General features: G+C 35.6%; 2 protein-coding genes across 2 annotated transcripts; both read left to right on the top strand.

Annotated features, from left to right (window-relative positions):
* The first annotated feature begins 16,905 nt into the window (after positions 1 to 16,905).
* LOC131647890 (germin-like protein 9-3) lies at positions 16,906 to 17,773 on the top strand. Its single transcript, XM_058917706.1, has one exon. It carries the CDS (start codon positions 16,950 to 16,952, stop codon positions 17,565 to 17,567), a length of 618 nt encoding a protein of 205 aa, XP_058773689.1. The 5' UTR covers positions 16,906 to 16,949; the 3' UTR covers positions 17,568 to 17,773.
* A 2,545-nt stretch (positions 17,774 to 20,318) lies between these two features.
* LOC131651051 (uncharacterized) lies at positions 20,319 to 20,804 on the top strand. Its single transcript, XM_058920731.1, has one exon. The coding sequence runs from the start codon at positions 20,319 to 20,321 to the stop codon at positions 20,802 to 20,804; it is 486 nt and encodes a 161-aa protein (XP_058776714.1).
* Positions 20,805 to 22,049: the final 1,245 nt, after the last annotated feature.

Genomic DNA, 22,049 nt, shown 5'->3' with positions numbered 1-22,049 from the left:
AGATCTTAGAAAGAGAAATCAATCTAGTCCATTAAAGCCAAAAAATCAAAATTTAATGGTCGTGATTCATTGTTCTCATTTCTCATAATAACCAAGTGTTCTCACCTGAGTCATCCTCTCTCTCTCTCTCTATATATATATATATATATATATATATATAGGGCATATCATATGAGAATGACATATTTATATGAGAATGTGAGAATGAATCTGAACCATTGGATTTTAAAATAAATGGTGGAGATTATAAGTGAATCTTTTTTTTCTCTCTCCTACTTCATTTATTTCAAGATGCATGAGAGAGAAAAAAAAGATTCATATATAATCTCCACCATTTATTTTAAAATCCAATGGTTCAGATTCATTCTCACATTCTCATATAAATATGTCATTCTCATATGATATGCCCTATATATATATATATATATATATATATATATATATATATATATATATATATATATATATATATATATATATATATATATATATATATATATATATATATATATATATATATATATATATATCCTCCATGACTATAGTGTGGTAAAATATATAATCCCAAGAAAAAGGATCTAACTAGATTCTCTCATTAAATTTAAAAATCCGCTTAATTAGTGTTTTTCCTATCACAATATTTTAAAAATCTACTTAACTGGAAGAGTATTTTATTGTAAATACTCTTTTTTAAATCTATTTTCAATAATTGTATTTTAGAATAAAATTAAGCCAAAAATAGAAAAACAATTAATTTGGTTTCTAAATTATTATTTTCTTATCAAATTAGCCTATAAATTATTTTAAAAGTAATTAAAATATTTTTCAAACTATTATTTCATTCTATTATCGTTGATTATAATAGTTTAGAGAGTAAATTATGAAAGAGTGATAGTCTAGAGATTAAATTAAATGTTTATTTAATAAAAAATTGGTTGGCAATTCTATTTTTAAAAATTGTTTTAAAATGAGAAAACTAAAAAGGAAAAAACTTATATACAATTCTTTACGTATGGTTTTTACAAATTTTCAATAAAAATATGACAAAAGTATAGGGGTATCCTCTAATGCAGAAAGTTTGAGGGAATGATCAAAGGGAATAGAAGAAGGTTTGGAAGCAAGATGTCAGGGAATATTGTCTTTGTTGAAAAAAATCCGTGAGCTATTTCTAGCAATTTCAAAGTACAAGAAGTATCTTAGTTGTTCCAGATCCTTAATTTTGAACTTGGTGTCCAATGTTGGAGGCAACATTCTCAACATCCAAGGCTTGTTTGACAGAATTTAACTTAGTGATGAAGTTTCTAGTACGAACATCATCCATATAAACTAGTAAGGCTGTAAAACGGTGTGGAATGACTTTAGTGTATAATGAGTGATTAGCTTCAAAGTATGTAAAATCAATAGAAAGGAGAAAAGATGATAGTTTTTAGCACCATTGTCTGCTTTCCAATTTCAAGCCATAAATAGACTTATGGAGCTCACATACTTTGGAAGAGGATGATGTAGAATGGCCTGGAGGAAGGGTCATGTAGACTTTTTCTTGGAGGTCATCATGTAAATAAGAATTGCCGACATCCAATTGTGCTAGATGTCAACCTTTGATTGCTGCCAAAGAAAGAAAAACTATGATTCTTGTAATGTTTGCCACATGTGAGAAGGTGTCAAACTATGTCAAGACCTTCAAGTTGGATATAACCCTTGGCAACAAACCTTGCCTCGTACCTACCAATACATTTGGCATAGTTATATTTAATTTTGTATAGCCACTTAAACCCAATAGGGATTTTGCCAAGGGGTAAGTCAACAATATACCAAGTATGATTGTTAACAAGATCTTGTAACTCAACACTCATGGCATGTTTCCAACAATTAAGTTTATTTGCTTGGGTGAAAGTTTTTGGTTCAGGGTTTGAAGAAATACAACATCAGTATCTTTTATATGAAAGGGAACACTTATTATAAGACAGGACAAAGGAAATATGATATGGCATGGAAGGGGAAGAGAAATAAGATAATGAGGTAGATGTTTGTAAACTATGGCAATCTGCCAAGTAGGAGGGAGCAATCTGCCAAGTAGGAGGGAGCATGGGAAATTTTAGTTGAATCTCTTGTGAGTAGAGGGTGCACGGGTTCAGAGGTGGCTATGAAAGGTGTGTTGGATAAGGACTTGTCATGCTAAGGGGAAGCAGGAACTAAGTTTGCATCTGATGCCTCAGATAGATAAGGAATATCAGAGTTAGGAGTGGTTAAGGTAAGGTCATAAGTTGGAGGTACATCTCCTGTAAAATGTCTGTTAGAATTCTGAGTTGAAGGTATAGGTAGGTTTGTAGATGTATCGGGATTAGGAGTTGGCATGGGAAAGTCATGAGCTAGAGGTACAGTAGGGTCAGTGTCAGAAGGTGTGTCATTAAGAATGGGAGCCGGGTTAGATTGGAATCCAGGGGATAGGTTGGGATTAAGCAGAGTTAGCATATATTTTAAAAGGAAAATAAGACTAATAAAAAATAACATTCCTGGAGAGGAATATTGCATGACTTGACAAATCATACAAGATGAAACCCTTTGCGCCCTCTTGGTACCCTATAAAGATAGACTTCCTAGCCCTAGAGTAAAATTTTGTCTTATGTGCTTGCGTAGAGGTGGCATAACATAAATAACCATAAACCTTTAGATGCCTATAGCATGGATGAGTTTTTAAAATAAGTTCATAAGGACTTATGGAATTGAGGAGAGGGTAGGCAACTTCTTGATTATGTGGATAGCATATTGCACACAAAACTCCACATGGATAAAGGTGTATTGAAATTAAAATGAAGGGACCTAGCTACATTAAGATTGTGTTGCTGTTTTCTTTCCACCATATTATTCTGTTGAGGAGTTTCAGGGAAAGGCTTGTGATGTAAGATTCCTTTGGACAAAAGAAAAGTTGCTAGGGTGAGGAACTCAGTTCAATTGTCGGATCTTAAACATTTTAGGGTTATTTTAAATTGATTTTAATGTAAGCTATTAAGTTGGTAATGCTAACTTTAGTTTGATATTTGGTTTTGAGGAATATGAACCATGTATATCTAGTGTAATCATCAACTAAAGTTAAAAAGTATCTTTGACCTAGAAGAGAAATAATAGAGTAAGGGTCCGACAAATCAGCATGTAATAAATCAAAAGGAGCATTAGTAAAAGTATTGCTTAAAGGAAAGGATAGTCTTATCTGTTTTGCGTAATGACAAGAATCACAAGGGACCAAATTAGGTTTACCATATATAAAAGAAAAAAATTCTAGAAATGGGTTTTAAACCTACATTAGATACATGTACTAATGTTGAGTGCCGAAGATCATAGGAGTTATTGTCATCAGAATTAAGAAGTGTTTGATAGATAGGAGATTATAGAATGTATAAGCCTTTTTATAAGTTAGTTATACCAATCATTTTCTTGGAATAATTTTGTATAATATGATAGGCATTAGCATAGAAAAATAGATGACAATTAAGGTCAATAGTTAGTTTGGCCACATATACAAGATTAACATTGAAGCTAGGGATGTATAAGGCATTGTTTATGTTAGCACTAATTTGTGATCCATTAGGAAGAGTAACATAAATAGGACTAATGGTTTGATATGTGAAAAAATGTGTAAGACTATAAGTGATGTGGTCAATTGCACATGTGTCAAGTATCCAAAAAATGGAAGACTTACCATTGTGCAGGGAGGAGTTTGTCGTAATCAAAAGGGCTGTGTTGGTGATTGAGTTGGTCATAGGAGTGAATTGAAGTCTTGACTGTTAGATCATCTCCACGATGTTGTTGTATTGCTCTTGTGTAAAACCAAAACTTGGACTTGTTGAAGTCGTAGGTGCCTGATCATAAACATTGTTTGTGGAAGAAGTAGTTTTTAGCCTAGTTCTTGAATCTAAGCGGATATTCATGTTTGACAAAACAGGTGTCAATTGTGTGGTTAGTACGACCAGAATGAGTGCATGCGCGATTAGGCTTGGAGAAAGGGGGTTTTTCCTCTGGAATAAGGGTTTCAAGTTTTGTTGCCACCTTGAGATGCATTTAAATTAACTTGCAAAACAAAAGTAAGAACTATTGCATCGATTGAAGGAAAATGCATAGAAGAAAGGGGGATTCATCTCACGTTCCTGTTAATTCACCAATGAGAAAGCTCTCGATCAATATCTGGTAAGGGGTGCATCATCATGATTTGCAATTTTGAAGATGAGAACTTCCCATTAAGGTCTTTCATAAAAAAAATCACGTAATCTTGTTCTCGGTAGTTTTTGACATATGCAATCGCTCCACACGAACAAGATATTGAGAAAGAACAAGAAGAAGTTGGTCGATATAATTTAAGATCATCCCAAAAAACTTTGAGCTAAGTAAAATTATTGGAAATAGTGAGAATACCTTGCCGAAATTTGTATAAGTCATCTTGGATGTCGGAGATCTAGAAGATATCGCTTTGAGAGAATCACATTCGTAGATTCTCCAAAACCTCGGCAGCGGTATGAATCCAAAGAACTGATTTTGCGATTGATTCAGTGATTGACCGAAAAATCCAAGCAAGAACCATTTTATTGCATCTTGCCCATGGTACATGAAGAGGATCTGTGGGTGATGGTTTGGAGAGTGTTTCGTCTATGAAATGTTGTTGGTTCTTTGTGTTAGAACAAGATTTGTTCTGATCAATTATCTTAGTTTTGATGATAACAATAATATGAATTTTGCTTAAGATAATATGGTACTCTAATCCAATGCAATTTCCTTTTCAGGAAATATATAAAGAGTACGCATAATTCAGCGCTCAGAAGCTTTGTCTCAAAGGGTTCAGCATGCAACATCAGAACATGGTCTGGCAAGACATCAGAAGATGGTCGAAGCAGAATCAGAACATGGGTCTATGGAAGCATCAGAAGAACAAGAGAACAGAAGCACTGAAGTTCTGATGGTATCACGCTCAGAAGCACTTCAAGGTCAGAAGATCAGAAGATGCTATGCACCAAGCTGTTTGACTCTGATGATATTCAAACGTTGTATTCACAAACATCAGATCAGAAGAAAGTACAAGTGGCAAGCTACGCTGACTGACAAAAGGAACGTTAAAAGCTATTCTAGGCTACGTCAGTAGACACAGCGTGAACAAGGCTCGAGGTAGTTGACAAAAGCGTATAACATTAAATGCGATGCTGTACGGAACACGCAAAGCATTAAATGCACTCAACGGTCATCTTCTCCAACGCCTATAAATATGAAGTTCTGATGAGAAACAAGGTTAACGACTCTGCACCAAAACAATTCAAATTAACTTGCTAAAACGCTGTTCAAATCCAAAACTCAGAATCTTCATCTTCATCAAAGCTCACTACATTGCTGTTGTAATATATTAGTGAGATTAAGCTTAAACGTTAAGAGAAATATCACAGTTTGTGATTATAGCTTTTTAAGAAGCATTTGTAATACTCTTAGAATTACATTAAGTTGTAAGGAGCTAGAGTGATCGTGTGGATCAGAATACTCTAGGAAGTCTTAGAAGTGATCTAAGCAGGTTGTAACTAGAGTGATCGTGTGGATCAGTAGACTCTAGAAAAGTCTTAGAGGGTATCTAAGCAGTTGTTCCTGGAGTGATCAGTGTGTGATCAGAAGACTCTGGAAGACTTAGTTGCTGACTAAGTGGAAAACCATTGTAATCCGTGCGATTAGTGGATTAAATCCTCAGTTGAGGTAAATCATCTCTGCGGGGGTGGACTGGAGTAGTTTAGTTAACAACGAACCAGGATAAAAATAACTGTGCATTTATTTTTATCTGTCAAGTTTTTTAAAGCTACACTTATTCAAACCCCCCCCTTTCTAAGTGTTTTTCTATCCTTCAATTGGCATCAGAGCGCCGGTTCTAAGGTGCAAGCACTTAACCGTGTTTAGAAAAGATTCAGGAAGAGAAAAACGCTTCAGTAAAAGATGGTTGATGAAAGTGAAAAGTCTACACATGTATCTACATCTGGCTCTGCTGAGCAATACAACGGTAACAATGGTTATACTAGACCGCCGGTATTTGATGGTGAAAACTTTGAATACTGGAAAGATAAACTGGAAAGTTACTTTCTTGGTCTAGATGGTGATCTATGGGATCTTCTGATGGATGGTTACAAACATCCAGTAAATGCCAGAGGCGTAAAGCTGACAAGGCAAGAAATGAATGATGATCAGAAAAAGCTTTTCAGGAATCATCATAAATGCAGAACTGTTTTGCTGAATGCTATCTCTCATGCTGAGTATGAGAAGATATCTAACAGGGAAACGGCCTATGACATATATGAGTCCTTGAAAATGACTCATGAAGGAAATGCTCAAGTCAAGGAGACTAAAGCTCTAGCTTTAATCCAGAAGTATGAAGCCTTCAAGATGGAGGATGATGAAGACATTGAAAAGATGTTTTCAAGATTTCAAACTCTTACTGCTGGATTGAGAGTTCTTGACAAGGGATACACCAAGGCTGATCATGTAAAGAAGATCATCAGAAGCTTACCCAGAAGATGGGGTCCTATGGTGACTGCATTCAAGATTGCAAAGAATCTGAATGAAGTTTCTCTGGAAGAGCTTATCAGTGCCTTGAGAAGTCATGAAATAGAGCTGGATGCAAATGAGCCTCAAAAGAAAGGTAAGTCTATTGCATTAAAATCAAATATCAAGAAATGCACTAACGCTTTTTAGGCTAGAGAAGAAGATCCTGAAGAATCAGAATCTGAAGAAGAAGATGAACTGTCTTTGATCTCCAGAAGGCTAAATCAACTCTGGAAGACCAAGCAAAGGAAGTTCAGAGGCTTCAGAAGTTCAAAGAAATTTGAACGTGGAGAATCTTCTGATGACAGAAGATTTGACAAGAAGAAGGTCATGTGCTATGAATGCAATGAGCCTGGACACTTCAAGAATGAATGTCCAAAACTTCAGAAGGAAAATCCCAAGAAGAAGTTTCATAAGAAGAAAAGTCTTATGGCAACCTGGGATGAGTCAGAGGATGATTCAGACACTGAAGATGAGCAGGCCAACTGTGCGCTGATGGCGACAGAAGATGACGAATCAGAATCTACATCAGAATCAGATTCTGAAGAGGTATTTTCTGAACTTACTAGAGATGAGTTAGTTTCCGGTCTAACTGAACTTCTGGAACTCAAGTCTCAGATTAGTCTCAAATACAAAAAGCTGAAAAAGCTATTTGAATTTGAAACAAAGAAGCTTGAGTTGGAAAATTCTGAATTAAAAGAAAAACTTTTAAAATTATCCAATAATGTTGGATCTCCTTCTGATTCAGAAAAATCCACTCCTAGTCTAAACCATATTCTGAAAGAATATGATTTAAGTTTCAGGAAGTTCTTATCTAGAAGTATTGGCAGAAGTCAGCTAGCTTCTATGATATATGCTGTGTCTGGAAACAAAAGAGTCGGCATTGGTTTTGAGGGTGAAACCCCATACAAACTTGAACCTGTTGATGAAATGAAACTCACATACAAGCCATTGTATGATCAGTTCAAGTATGGCCACTCCCATGATATTAGGCACACTTCACATGCCCAAAGTTTTCACATAACACACACCAAAAAGCATGTGACACAACCTAGGAAATATCATGAAACTCACATTAAAAATTATCATGCTGTTCCTCCTATTGCTTACAATGTTAAACCCAAGTTCAATCAGAACTTGAGAAAATCTAACAAGAAAGGACCCAAAAAGATGTGGGTACCTAAGGATAAGATTATTCCTATTGCAGATATCCTTGATTGCAAAGAGGACAAAGCACAACATGTCATGGTACCTGGACTCTGGATGCTCACGACACATGACAGGAAGAAGGTCTATGTTCCAAGACCTGGTGCTTAAATCTGGAGGAGTAGTCAAGTTTGGAGGAGATCAGAAGGGCAAGATAATTGGCTCTGGAACTATAAAGTCTGGTAACTCTCCTTCCATTTCTAATGTACTTCTTGTAGAAGGATTAACACATAACCTCTTATCTATCAGTCAATTGAGTGACAATGGTTATGATATAATCTTTAATCAAGAGTCTTGCAAGGCTGTAAATCAGAAGGATGGCTCAATCCTATTTACAGGCAAGAGGAAGAACAACATTTATAAGACAGATCTGCAAGATCTTATGAGTCAGAAGGTGACTTGTCTTATGTCTGTTTCTGAAGAGCAGTGGGTCTGGCACAGAAGATTAGGTCATGCTAGTTTGAGAAAGATCTCTCAGATTAACAAACTGAATCTTGTCAGAGGACTCCCTAATCTGAAATTCAAATCAGATGCTCTTTGTGAAGCATGTCAGAAGGGCAAGTTCTCCAAACCTGCATTCAAGTCCAAGAATGTTGTTTCTACCTCAAGGCCATTAGAACTCTTGCACATTGATCTGTTTGGCCCAGTCAAAACAGCATCTGTCAGAGGGAAGAAATATGGATTAGTCATCGTAGATGATTATAGCCGCTGGACATGGGTAAAATTCTTGAAACACAAGGATGAGACTCATTCAGTGTTCTTTGATTTCTGCATTCAGATTCAATCTGAAAAAGAGTGTAAAATCATAAAGGTCAGAAGTGATCATGGTGGTGAATTTGAGAACAGATCCTTTGAAGAATTCTTCAAAGAAAATGGTATTGCCCATGATTTCTCTTGTCCTAGAACTCCACAGCAAAATGGGGTTGTAGAACGAAAGAATAGGACTCTGCAAGAAATGGCCAGAACCATGATCAATGAAACCAATATGGCTAAGCATTTCTGGGCAGAAGCAATAAACACTGCATGCTATATTCAGAATAGAATCTCTATCAGACCTATTCTAAATAAGACTCCCTATGAATTGTGGAAGAATAGAAAGCCCAACATTTCATATTTCCATCCTTTTGGATGTGTGTGCTTTATTCTGAACACTAAAGATCATCTTGGTAAGTTTGATTCCAAAGCTCAAAAATGTTTTCTTCTTGGATATTCTGAACGCTCAAAAGGCTACAGAGTATACAATACTGAAACATTGATTGTAGAAGAATCAATCAATATCAGGTTTGATGATAAGCTTGGTTCTGAAAAACCAAAGCAGTTTGATAATTTTGCAGATTGTGATATTGATATATCAGAAGTTGTTGAGCCAAGAAGCAACGCATCAGAAGCAGAGCTTCCCAGAAGCAAAGAATCTGAAGATCTAGTATCAGCTTCTCTGGAGAACCTAAGCATTTCTGAAGAACCATCTGTCAGAAGATCATCCAGACTCATCTCTGGTCATTCAGAAGATGTCATTCTTGGAAAGAAGGATGATCCAATCAGAACAAGAGCATTCCTTAAGAACAATGCAGACTGTCAATTAGGTCTTGTATCTTTGATCGAGCCAACTTCTGTTGATCATGCTCTAGAAGATCCAGACTGGATAATTGCTATGCAAGAAGAACTGAATCAGTTTACAAGGAATGATGTTTGGGATCTTGTTCCTAGACCAGATGGATTCAATATAATCGGTACAAAATGGGTCTTCAGAAACAAGCTCAGTGAGAAAGGTGAAGTGGTAAGGAACAAAGCCAGACTGGTGGCTCAGGGTTATAGTCAGCAAGAAGGGATTGACTATACAGAAACCTTTGCACCAGTGGCCAGGTTAGAATCTATTCGTCTATTAATTTCATTTGCTACTCAACATAACATCACTCTCTATCAAATGGATGTTAAGAGTGCCTTCTTAAATGGTTATATAGATGAAGAAGTTTATGTCCATCAACCTCCTGGTTTTGAAGACTCTATGTCTCCTAATCATGTTTTTAAACTAAAGAAATCATTATATGGATTGAAACAAGCTCCCAGAGCTTGGTATGAACGCTTAAGTTCTTTCCTTCTGGATAATGGTTTCACTAGAGGAAAAGTGGACACTACTCTCTTTTGTAAAACCTTTAAAAGGGATATTTTAATTTGTCAAATATATGTAGATGATATTATTTTTGGAACATCTAATGCTACACTTGGAAAGGAGTTTGCTGAGTCTATGCAGGCTGAGTTTGAAATGAGCATGATGGGAGAACTCAAGTATTTCCTTGGAATACAAATAAATCAAACATCAGAAGGAACGTATGTTCACCAAACCAAGTATGTGAAGGAACTTCTGAAGAAGTTTAATCTTCTAGACTGCAAAGAAGCCAAAACTCCTATGCATCCAACATGCATCCTAGGTAAGGATGAGGTAAGTAAGAAGGTAGATCAGAAGTTATACAGAGGTATGATTGGATCTCTTCTATATTTGACTGCTTCTAGACCTGACATTCTGTTCAGTGTTTGTTTGTGTGCTAGATTCCAATCAGATCCTAGAGAATCTCATTTAACTGCTGTTAAGAGAATTCTAAGGTATCTGAAAGGTACTACTAATGTTGGTTTAGTTTACAGAAAATCTAAAGAATACAACTTAGTAGGATTCTGCGATGCTGACTATGCTGGAGACAGAATTGAAAGAAAAAGTACTTCAGGAAGTTGCCAATTTCTTGGAAGTCATTTGATCTCTTGGTATAGCAAGAAGCAAGCAACTATTGCTCTATCAACAACAGAAGCAGAATATGTCGCTGCTGCTGGTTGTAGTACACAGATGCTCTGGATGAAGAGTCAGCTGGAAGATTATCAGATATTTGAGAGTAACATTCCTATATTCTGTGATAATACTTCTGCTATATGTTTATCTAAGAATCCTATTCTTCATTCAAAAGCTAAACATATTGAGATTAAACATCATTTCATAAGGGAATATGTTCAGAAGGGTGTTATATCTTTAAACTTTGTTGATACAGACCATCAATGGGCTGATATCTTTACAAAACCCCTGGCTGAAGATAGGTTTAAGTTCATTCTGAAGAACATCAGTATGGATTTATGCCCAGAATGAGAAGATGAGAAGTTCTTATGTATGAATATCTTCTGAAATGAAAATGATTTTTTAAATCAGAAGTTCTGATTGAAATCTTTTAGAAATTATGATTCGGTTATTACTAACGTTTCATTGTCTAAGTTGATTCAGAACCTCTTTTAAAGCAAAACAGCTGTAACGTTTTATCTCGGGATGGTAAACCTGTCGTTACTATTCATAGATAAGCGCGCGTGCAGTTGAAGGAACGCCGACCATAGGTAACTGTGCTAGTCACGTCTTTTGTCATTATTATCTCTCCTCACGTCACGTAACATTAAATGCTTTTCATCATTTACTCTCTTTCAGTTTTTTTTATATTCTTCAAACGTTTCTTTTCCCTCTCATATCTCTCTCACTTTGCATTCCTCTTCAAGTTATTTCTCTCTCTTCCGTTTTCGTCTCTTGCTCAAACAAGTTTTTTCTTTCTTTTAAAAATCCTAGCTCAAACCTAGCGTTCACCCTAAGCCTGTTGAAGATCTATGACTCAAAGGCGACAGATCTCTGCATATCTCGGGATGGCTCTCCTAATACCTCTCAAGTCAGACCTCTTCTTTGATGTTGTTATCAACTTTCACCCAAAGACAGAAGACTTTCTTGAGTTATGGGAGGAGGTTAAGAATGATATTCTTAACTTCTATGTTGAGGGAAAGCCCCGTTTGCAACATTAGCTCTCTGTCTGTGAACTGTCCCTCTCTTCCTCTTTGGACTCTTGGATCTCTCCTACAGTGGAGGTTCCAGTCTGGAAGACAAGAGTCCACAGGGATTCTTGATGGGTTGACACGGAGTGTGTCCTGCTAGGGTGCTGTTTTTAATTTTTGTAGTCATTTCCTCTTGGGATGACTTTTTATGTATTTGCTAGGAATGTTTCTCATCTTGTTAAACATAGGAACCTTTTGTAATAGCTTTTGATTATCAATGAAAAAGTTTCCTTGATTTACATTCCAGTAATTTTATTTGTCTCTTGCTTTGCATCTGAATCTTTTGAAATATTCTTTTTGATGTTATGACAAAAAGGGGGAGAAGATAAATGATAAATGATTTGATTAAATCTATCAGTTGCTGGGTAAAGCTCCCACGCATTCACTAACGAGAACTGCAAGTTCTATATGGTTTAAGTGTTTTGCAGGTATAAAGAAGTGAAGAGAATCTTCAAAGCAAACACAAGAAGCAAAACCATGGAAACTGAAGCAAGCTGAGTGCTATCAAGCTTCAGAAATCAGAAGCAAGAAAGAAGAATGAATCAGAAGCTCTGATAATAGAATTTGATCCATATTTGTCTATTTGATCTGACAAAATTCTATTTGCTCTGATACATCATTTTGGCCTATATGGCTCTGATACATATAATGTGTTCTAATATACATTTTATGTTCTGACTCGTTCATGCTGACTTTTGTCGTTTAGTTTTTGTTCTGTAACATTTCAGGATATAGAGATGCTCAGATGATGCTCTGGTACATTCAACAATGTTCTGATACAAATCTAGCATGAAGTGATGTTGGTAGAAATTCAAAGCTCTGAAGCTATCCGAGGGAAGCAGAAATCAGAAGCTGCGAATGTTCTAAAGATCCAGAAAACTCAAGTTCTGAAGCTGTCCTAAATGGAAGCAGAAATCAGAAGCTGTGAATATTCAGAAGATCAAAGAAATTCAAGTTCTGAAGCTGTCCTAGATGGAAGCAGAAGTCAGAAGCTGTGAATGTTCAGAAGATCAAAGAAATTCAAGTTCTGAAGCTGTCCTAGATGGAAGCAGAAATCAGAAGCTGTGAGTATTCTAAGGATCTAAAGAAATTCTAGTTCTGAAGCTGTCCAATGGAAGCAGAAGTCAGAAGCTATGAATTCTCTAAAGACAGAAGCTTATATGATCGTCTCTACCGAAATAATCAGGGAAGTCTTTTATTAAAGTTCTTCGAGTATTTATTTCAGGGGGAGATTATTTATCTCAGGGGGAGATTGTTAATCTCAGGGGGAGACATATTCATATGCTTATGCTATAGCTGTGTAATTTGTCTTTTGCCGTCTGTTCTTTCTGATCGCAAATTCATATCATTTATATATGTTTTTGTCATCATCAAAAAGGGGGAGATTGTTAGAACAAGATTTGTTCTGATCAATTATCTTAGTTTTGATGATAACAATAATATGAATTTTGCTTAAGATAATATGGTACTCTAATCCAATGCAATTTCCTTTTCAGGAAATATATAAAGAGTACGCATAATTCAGCGCTCAGAAGCTTTGTCTCAAAGGGTTCAGCATGCAACATCAGAACATGGTCTGGCAAGACATCAGAAGATGGTCGAAGCAGAATCAGAACATGGGTCTATGGAAGCATCAGAAGAACAAGAGAACAGAAGCACTGAAGTTCTGATGGTATCACGCTCAGAAGCACTTCAAGGTCAGAAGATCAGAAGATGCTATGCACCAAGCTGTTTGACTCTGATGATATTCAAACGTTGTATTCACAAACATCAGATCAGAAGAAAGTACAAGTGGCAAGCTACGCTGACTGACAAAAGGAACGTTAAAAGCTATTCTAGGCTACGTCAGTAGACACAGCGTGAACAAGGCTCGAGGTAGTTGACAAAAGCGTATAACATTAAATGCGATGCTGTACGGAACACGCAAAGCATTAAATGCACTCAACGGTCATCTTCTCCAACGCCTATAAATATGAAGTTCTGATGAGAAGCAAGGTTAACGACTCTGCACCAAAACAATTCAAATTAACTTGCTGAAACGCTGTTCAAATCCAAAACTCAGAATCTTCATCTTCATCAAAGCTCACTACATTGCTGTTGTAATATATTAGTGAGATTAAGCTTAAACGTTAAGAGAAATATCACAGTTTGTGATTATAGCTTTTTAAGAAGCATTTGTAATACTCTTAGAATTACATTAAGTTGTAAGGAACTAGAGTGATCGTGTGGATCAGAATACTCTAGGAAGTCTTAGAAGTGATCTAAGCAGGTTGTAACTAGAGTGATCGTGTGGATCAGTAGACTCTAGAAAAGTCTTAGAGGGTATCTAAGCAGTTGTTCCTGGACTGATCAGTGTGTGATCAGAAGACTCTGGAAGACTTAGTTGCTGACTAAGTGGAAAACCATTGTAATCCGTGCGATTAGTGGATTAAATCCTCAGTTGAGGTAAATCATCTCTGCGGGGGTGGACTGGAGTAGTTTAGTTAACAACGAACCAGGATAAAAATAACTGTGCATTTATTTTTATCTGTCAAGTTTTTTAAAGCTACACTTATTCAAACCCCCCCTTTCTAAGTGTTTTTCTATCCTTCACTTTGAAGTTAGGGCAATTTCCATTGATCAGGATCATGTTTGATAGTTCTTGGCATCAAGAAGAGGGGTAACAAGAAAAAGAGCTAGATTTGCGTTTGGGTAAAGGTAACAGAGCATTCAACATATTTTAGTTATGAGTATGTTGTGTTTTTAGTTATGGCTAACTGTATTTTTCTTGAATAGAATGAAGCCTATCAATATATAAAAGCTACACATTATCTTGTTGTATGTGTGTAATAATTCAATCCATTGAATGAGAATGTCTGCTTCACATTTTATATTTCCTTTGTGCGTAATATCAACATGGTATTAGTAGTATACATATTTTGGTAGTCATTGTTATTTTCCTTCAACTTCTATCGTTCTCTTTCTCTCTTTTCAATGGTTAACCCGAGTTAATATGATTTTGCATCGAATTCGGAATGGTATTCGAAATGACTTGGGATAAGTTAGCTTGCTCCAAGAAAGAAGGGGGCCTTGGATTCAGAGATTTTAGAGCATTTAATATGGCTATGGTGGCAAAACAAGGTTGGTTTCTCATGAATAACACGCAAGCGTTGGTGTCCAGGTTCTTTAAAGCAAGGTATTTCCCTAAAACTACCTTCCTTGATGCTAATATCGACTATAATCTTAGTTTTGTTTGGAGAAGTATTTGGAAAGCTAGAGAAGTGCTAACTTTTGGGTGTAGGTGGAGTATAGGTGATGGTAGCCAAATAAAAGTAATGAAAGAACCTTGGATTCGAGGTTAAGCAGAGGGTTGTATGCATGGACAGCAACAACAAGGTATCTATGATTTAGTTGTTAAGGACTTGATGCTTCCTAACGTTAAACAGTGGAATATGGGAGTGATTCGCGATTTGTTTGATTGCGTAGGAACGGAGGAAATTATTTTTGTCCCGCTTGTGGAGGATGTTATTGCAGATAGATTGGTGTGGAAGGAAGAAAATGATGGTCAGTATAGTGTCCGGTCAGGGTATCGAGTTTGGAAGAGTAGAAAGAAGTGTTATATCCAGGAGAATCAGGAGGTTAATTGGCAAGGTTTGTGGTCTATCCTTGCACCACCCCGAGTGAAGCATCTTATTTGGCAGATTTGTACTGGATGTTTGCCTTCCCGGGTTCGGCTGAAACAACATCATGTTCCTTGTCCTTCTACTTGTCAGTTTTGTAAGGTCTCTGAGGAGGATGACTGACACGTTTTTTTCGGGTGTCCTGAAACTAATTCTTGTTGGACGTCAGCAGGTTTGCATGATGCTGTCGCACCTTTTATTAACCATTCTGATGACATTAAATCTCTTATTTTGAAAGTTTGTAGTGTGGTGGATAGAAAGGTGGCTGGGCGTTTCGCGATTATGATTGAAACATTATGGCAAAATAGGAATAATTTTATTTGGCACAATGAGAAAGAGGAGGCGTCAAAGCTTGGTTGGTTAGCTTTTCACAGATGGCAGGATTGGTTTTTGGCTCAAAATTTTCAGGATAGAGAGGCTGCCCCCCTAATCCGCAGCATTGGATCCCCCCTCCGCTGGGTTGACTCAAGTGTAATGTTGATGCGGGGTACAATGATAGTCAAAGAACTACCAATAGAGGTTGGTGCATCCGAGATAATATGGGGAATTTTATTCAGGAGGGTGTTGCGTGGGATGTTGTACTTTATATGTGCTAGAAGCTGAGGCGATGGCTTTGAAGGAAGCTATCCAAGGAGCTTTAGCTTTTAATCTCGATCATATAGTTTTTGCAAGTGACTCGCAAAAGGTGGTGCAAGCTATCCAATCCAATATTGTCGGAAGTTCCGAGTTTAGCTATATTATTCGTTCTATTAAACGTTTGTTAATTGATTTTCCAAACTTTGAGGTAGAGTTTGTTAGGCGTCAAGCGAATATGGTTGCTCATTGTTTAACAAAGACGGCCAATTCCTGGTCTCGAAACAAACAGAAATGTACACCTCTAAAATGAACACTGTATCAACACCGTATCAAATACACAATGAAATGTTAAAATGGTTTGTATTAAAGGAGAAAAAAAAATATTTTTTATATGTAATAAAACAAAACCGTATTAATATACGGTGTTTGTGTCACTTTAAGTGTCAAAATATCAATTCTGAAACAAAAAAGGATTGGTTAATGGGCCTATAGTAAAAGAGGGATGCTATTCTTACCTCCAAAATTTACACCGTATCCTTACACCTATTAAAATACAACAATGGCATTCATGTTTTTGTATTAAAAAAACTAAAAAATAATGATTAAATATAGTAAAGTAACCAACTAGTATAAAAATACGGTGTAGATTGTAAGTTCTGGTGTACCACTATCATTTCCCATAGTAAAAGACTAGAATAGGGCCAAATACATTTGACACTAAGACACTTCATTACTCAATTCAATTTATCAGGATTTCACAGTGCCTAAAAGAAAAACTTAAATTCTTTTCTCACTTTAACGTGAGATCCTATATAAGTTGCATCAACATTACTCACTTAATTGGTTCAATATATAGATACCCCTTGTAACATTCTTAATTATTAAAATGTCACAAGAAAACAGCTGCAGACAGCAAAAGAAACGTTTCATTGAAATCTCCATACATGTTGAAAAAAACAAATTCAAAATTGCCAGCATATAATATACCAGAAACCACTATAAATACAGCATTCCTCAAATTTCAAAAATCACAAATCTTCCATTCATTGAACTAGTTTTTCCTTAGTAACCTCTTATTTTAAACATTCCAAAACACAAACAATGTCTTCCACAACTCCAAAACTCCTCACATTAATCATATCTGCATTTACCATAATGCAAATAACATCAGCTGGTGATCCAGACATTCTCACTGACTTTATAACCCCAATTGGATCCCAAGTTGATGGTACCTTCTTCACATTCACCGGTTTCCGCGCCCTTCTTCCACCAAACACACCACCCTCAGCTTTCAAAGTATTGAAAGCAAGCAAAGCTGAATTTCCAGCTGTTGATGGACAAAGTGTGGCGTATGCTGCTCTTCAGTTCCCGTCCGGAAGTATCAATCCACCACACACACATCCTCGCTCGGCCGAGCTACTTTTCCTCGCCTCAGGTTCCCTTCAAGTTGGATTTGTGGACACTACCAGTAAGCTATTCACTCAAACGCTACAGCCTGGTGACATGTTTGTGTTTCCAAAGGGACTTGTGCACTTTCAATTCAATTCTGATACTCAAAAACCTGCTTTGGCCTTTTCTGCATTTGGCAGTGCTAATGCTGGAACTGTTTCAATTGCTAGCACATTGTTTAACACTACCATTGATGATAATGTCTTGGCTTTGGCTTTCAAGACTGATGTTGCAACTATTCAAACTTTGAAGAAAGGATTTACTTCTTAAGGGTTATGATAATTGATGGAACATTGCAAAATTTCAATATTAAATTGCTTTTTTTTTTTCCTTCCAGTTACTTTATGATTCAGTTATTGTTTTCAAAAAGGTTGTGAGATGTGAAATGGTTGATATAACTATTTCTGTTATTGTAATTCAAGTATGATGCACATAAGTAATAAAGCATCATAATGTGCAAGTTTATAATAAAATTACATTGGCAAATTGTTTAACATGATTTGTTGATATGTGGTAATATAATATTTGACATTAGTGCGTACAAATGGTGTTCTTATCTATATGCAAATTGTTTGTGCAACGTTGCAATTATTGCAAAGCTGAAATAGTTTTTTGTTTTTGTTATGAAAGTAAATATAAATGATATTTTATAAATAACCCCTCTAAAGGTTCGCCTAATGGTAAAAGTTTGAGTTTTGAGGGTGTGCTCTTCTCAAAGTTTCGGATGCAAATCTTGTTAAGTGCTAACAATTTTTGTGTTGGAATAGTTCATACAAAATTTTGTTCTGACTTTAAACGGGCGGGCAAGATCGTATTCCAAAATTTTAAAAAAAAATCATGTAATATCAAGAACAAGAAACTTGTAAGTTTATTTACTTAGATCAAACCGATCTATCGAAAAAAGAGAGAATAATGATCCAATTCGCTATAAATTTAAAAAATTGTTACAAATAATATTAAAAGTAGTAAATCAGATAAGAGAAAAAAAATTGTTTTCAATCTAAATGTCTCTCAATATCTTCAACTCCTTGTATATGAATCACATAAGCCAAGTTGTTTAGAAGCGTTTATCAATCTCCTTAAACATATGAAACCGAAGAAATTTCTACATTTATCTCTCTAATTTTCTCACTAAGTATTGAAGGATTAATATATATATATATATATATATATATATATATATATATATATATATATATATATATATATATATATATATATATATATATATATATAAAATTAATCCTAATAGTGTTAAGAAAAATGGTTGGGCTTAAGTTAACCCTTTAAAACCAGTTTATAAGATGAGAGATGTCACTCTACATAAATCTTCTTAAGGCTCTATCTCCAACCAATGTGGGACTTGTAATTTTCTCAATACACCCCATGTCTAACACTCTTTTGAGCTTGATGCGTGGATATTAATGGCGGGTGACCCATAGTCCGATCGATAGACTCTGATACCATATTGAGAAAATTGCAAGTCTCACATTGGTTGGAAATAGAGCATTGAAATAGTTTATATAGAGTGACACCCTCACCTTTTAAGCCGGTTTTGTAAGGATGCATTAGGGAAAACTCTAATATGTTAGCAGATCCTATTGATCAGATCCTGCGCCGCCCACCGTTTAAATCCATGCACCAAGCCCAAAAAAAGTGTTGGGCGTGAGGGGTGTATTGGAAAAATCCCAAGTACCACACTGGTTAGAGATATAACATTGAATGAGTTTATATATAGTGATGCCGTCTCACCTCACAAATGGGTTTTGTAAGACGAGTTAGGTCAAACTCTAATATTAAGAAATGTGGTTGGGCCTAACTCAAGCCTTCAAAACTGGCTTTTAAGGTGAAAGGACAAAGCTCGATACAAGGAAATTGCTCGAATCATACTTGTTTCTCGAAGGACCTGACCTTCTACCTGTCAGAGCTCAACACCCGACCAGACATCAGTCGGCCACTGTGTCGCCGTTAACTTTGTCGCGGACGATTAAATCTTTGTCGGATTGTCGTGGAAGACGACCGTTCCTTTGCTGGACCACTGTCACAGACGGATGGGCTTTGTCTCTAGGACACCCAACGACCTCCAGACCACCATAAGACTTGTTTCTCGAAGGACCCGACCTTGTACTTGTCAGAGCTCAATACCTGACCGGACATCAGTCGGTTACTGTGTCACCGTCAACTTTGTCGCGGGCAATTGAATCTTCATCGGACTGCCTCAGAGGATGACCGAACCTTCGATGGACCACTGTCACACACGGACGGGCTTTGTCTCTAAGACACCCAACGACTTCCAGACCACCATCACCACAGCTCCCTGACGACACTGCCAACCACCATTGGTCAAACCGCCCCCACGGTCTCAATGTTTCCTGTCTACTGCTCTATTGCTTTTTGACTTTCTAATTTCTTTAGTCTCGAAATATATTTTCTTTCTCTTTATCACTTGATGTTTTAAGACATATTTCTATAATTCTCCTCTATGACTTTAAACTGTGGTGATGTCACTTTACCAAGCAACCATCGTGTTTCTCTTTTTGAATTAAATCAACATTCCGTAAACTTGATCAAATTCAGGCAACGCTTGAAATTTGATATTGCCACTTACACCCACTTGCTTTTAACCATCTTTCCTTGTTTTAGTAGTCTAACAAACTCACAATTTTAACTCTTCAACCGTCTTTAAGAAAAATATGTTTAAATAAACAAGTATTGTAATCAGATCTCTAAAATATATTAAAAATATTTTTCACATTTAAGTAACCATTTTGTTTATATGCTACGAAAAAAGAGATAAATGTAAATAAATTATTACACCGGGTGGTCTTTGTGATTTTCAAGTTTATTTTTATTTTATGGGGTTCTCTGGCTTCGGTTTTATCTGATTTATGTTTTGTCTTTTTGGTTAGGAGTTGATAGATAAAAGCGTAATAATTAGTTCAAAGCTTTAACACACTTACAAATTAAGTTTTTCCGGAACTTTTTTTGGCTTCTTCTTTAAAAAAGGTGTCGGTTGCGGTTATGGGAGGGTGGATTGATGGGATTTGGAAGTGGGGAGATCTTGGCATTTCGGTTGTTGGTAGGGATGTGGTTTTTTTACATTCCCTTTCGGTGTTGAAGGATCTTTTGGATAATTTCGGTAGCTTGAATGATTCGAAGGATGAGGTGGAATGGTTGTTGGACTTGAATAGCGGATATACGGTTTCCTCTTGTTATTGTTTTTATGCTTCTAGGCGTATTCCTTACGGTCCTCCGGTTAAATGTGAAGAGGCTTTCAATTTGATTTGGAAAGCGGATGTTCCCTTTAAGATAAAGGCATTTGGTTGGAGGCTTTTTTTGAATAGGTTACCAACTAAAGATTTATTGGTGTATAGAGGTATTAATCTAAATCATGACAATTTAATGTGTGTTTTTTGTAATTCTCATGTCGAAGAGGCGGATCATTTGTTTTCTAAGGCTCTATTTGGTAAGCCACGTTTTCTAATTGATGCTTTGGGTCGATTTTGAAGGGTCTGTTTGGTAAAAATAGCGGTTGACTGATAAGCTAGCTGATAGCTTATAGCTTATGACTGATGGCTGATGACTGATGAATTATAGCTTATAGCGGATGATTGAGACTGATAGCTTATAAGCTAATTGAAGTGTTTGGTAAAATTAGCGGTTCAATTAACTTATAAATGTAAAATGACATAAAAGATATTTAATATATATTTATTTTATTTTAAATTAAAATAAATTATAAGGGTTAAAAATGGATTTTAATTAAAATAATAAGGATAAAAAAGGAAGAAAAAATGATAAGCTATAAGACATAAGCTAAAACGCTATTTGAAATAGCGTCTGGAAAATAAGCTATAAGCTAGTAAAATAAGCTATAAGCTCATGATGAAAAGACCGTTACCAAACGGGTCTAAATTATCATATGAGCTTATAAGACATAAGACATAAGCTATAAGTTAGAAAACATGGCTTACCAAACAGAGCCTAATTCTCCCTTCAATATATCCCTTGCTTAAAAAAAAAAACATTTACAAAAATCAGAACACACTGCCCAAAAGAATAACTTCAATTCTTTTCACACTTAAACATAAGGTCCTGTTAAGTATATGACTATTTTAAATGGTTCAATTCAGTATATACCTATTTATAATTTCTGCCTTTCTTTATCAACTAAAGTATCCAAAATTTAAAGAATCAACTTCTGCCATGTATAATTTTGCCTTTCTTTAAAGTATTCTTGAATATTTTGAGTTCACGTAAGAGATTTTGAGTTTGAATTCAATCATGTTCAACGTAATAATGTTAAATATTTTAAGAATTTTTTTTGTCGTCTATTGTAATTCAAACTCAGCATTGTGAGGGAGGGTTTTGTAGTTCATTATAGTTTGAATTCAGCACCATGAAGAAGAGTCATCAATTATATATGGTTTAAATTCAACATTTTACATGCAATAATGTTAAATATTTGGAGGAAGAATTTTTCCATCTATTGTAGTTCATTAAAGAACTGCACACAAAGAATATCTAAATTATAAAAAAAAAAAGTCACTGTCAATAAATCTCTAAAGAATTCTAAAGTTATGAAATTTCAAATGAATTCTAAAAAGTCATATGAAATATTTTCAATGCTAAAGTTATGAAATTTCAAATGAATTCTAAAAGATTTAAAATTTAAAATAACTCTCTTACTCTATATAACATGCATTCTATACAACATGAAAAACAATTTAATTCTTATTAATATTTTAAATT

The sequence above is a fragment of the Vicia villosa genome, linkage group LG2, assembly GCF_029867415.1.
Source record: "Vicia villosa cultivar HV-30 ecotype Madison, WI linkage group LG2, Vvil1.0, whole genome shotgun sequence".
NCBI classification, from domain to species: Eukaryota; Viridiplantae; Streptophyta; class Magnoliopsida; order Fabales; family Fabaceae; genus Vicia; species Vicia villosa.
The sequence above is the reverse complement of the archived record's forward strand: the minus strand, read 5'-3'. Positions and strand labels throughout refer to the sequence as shown.

Bases quoted from the DNA above. Each gene is read 5' to 3' on its own strand.
- LOC131647890 (XM_058917706.1), top strand. From the start codon at position 16,950: ATGTCTTCCACAACTCCAAAACTCCTCACATTAATCATATCTGCATTT.
- LOC131651051 (XM_058920731.1), top strand. From the start codon at position 20,319: ATGGGAGGGTGGATTGATGGGATTTGGAAGTGGGGAGATCTTGGCATT.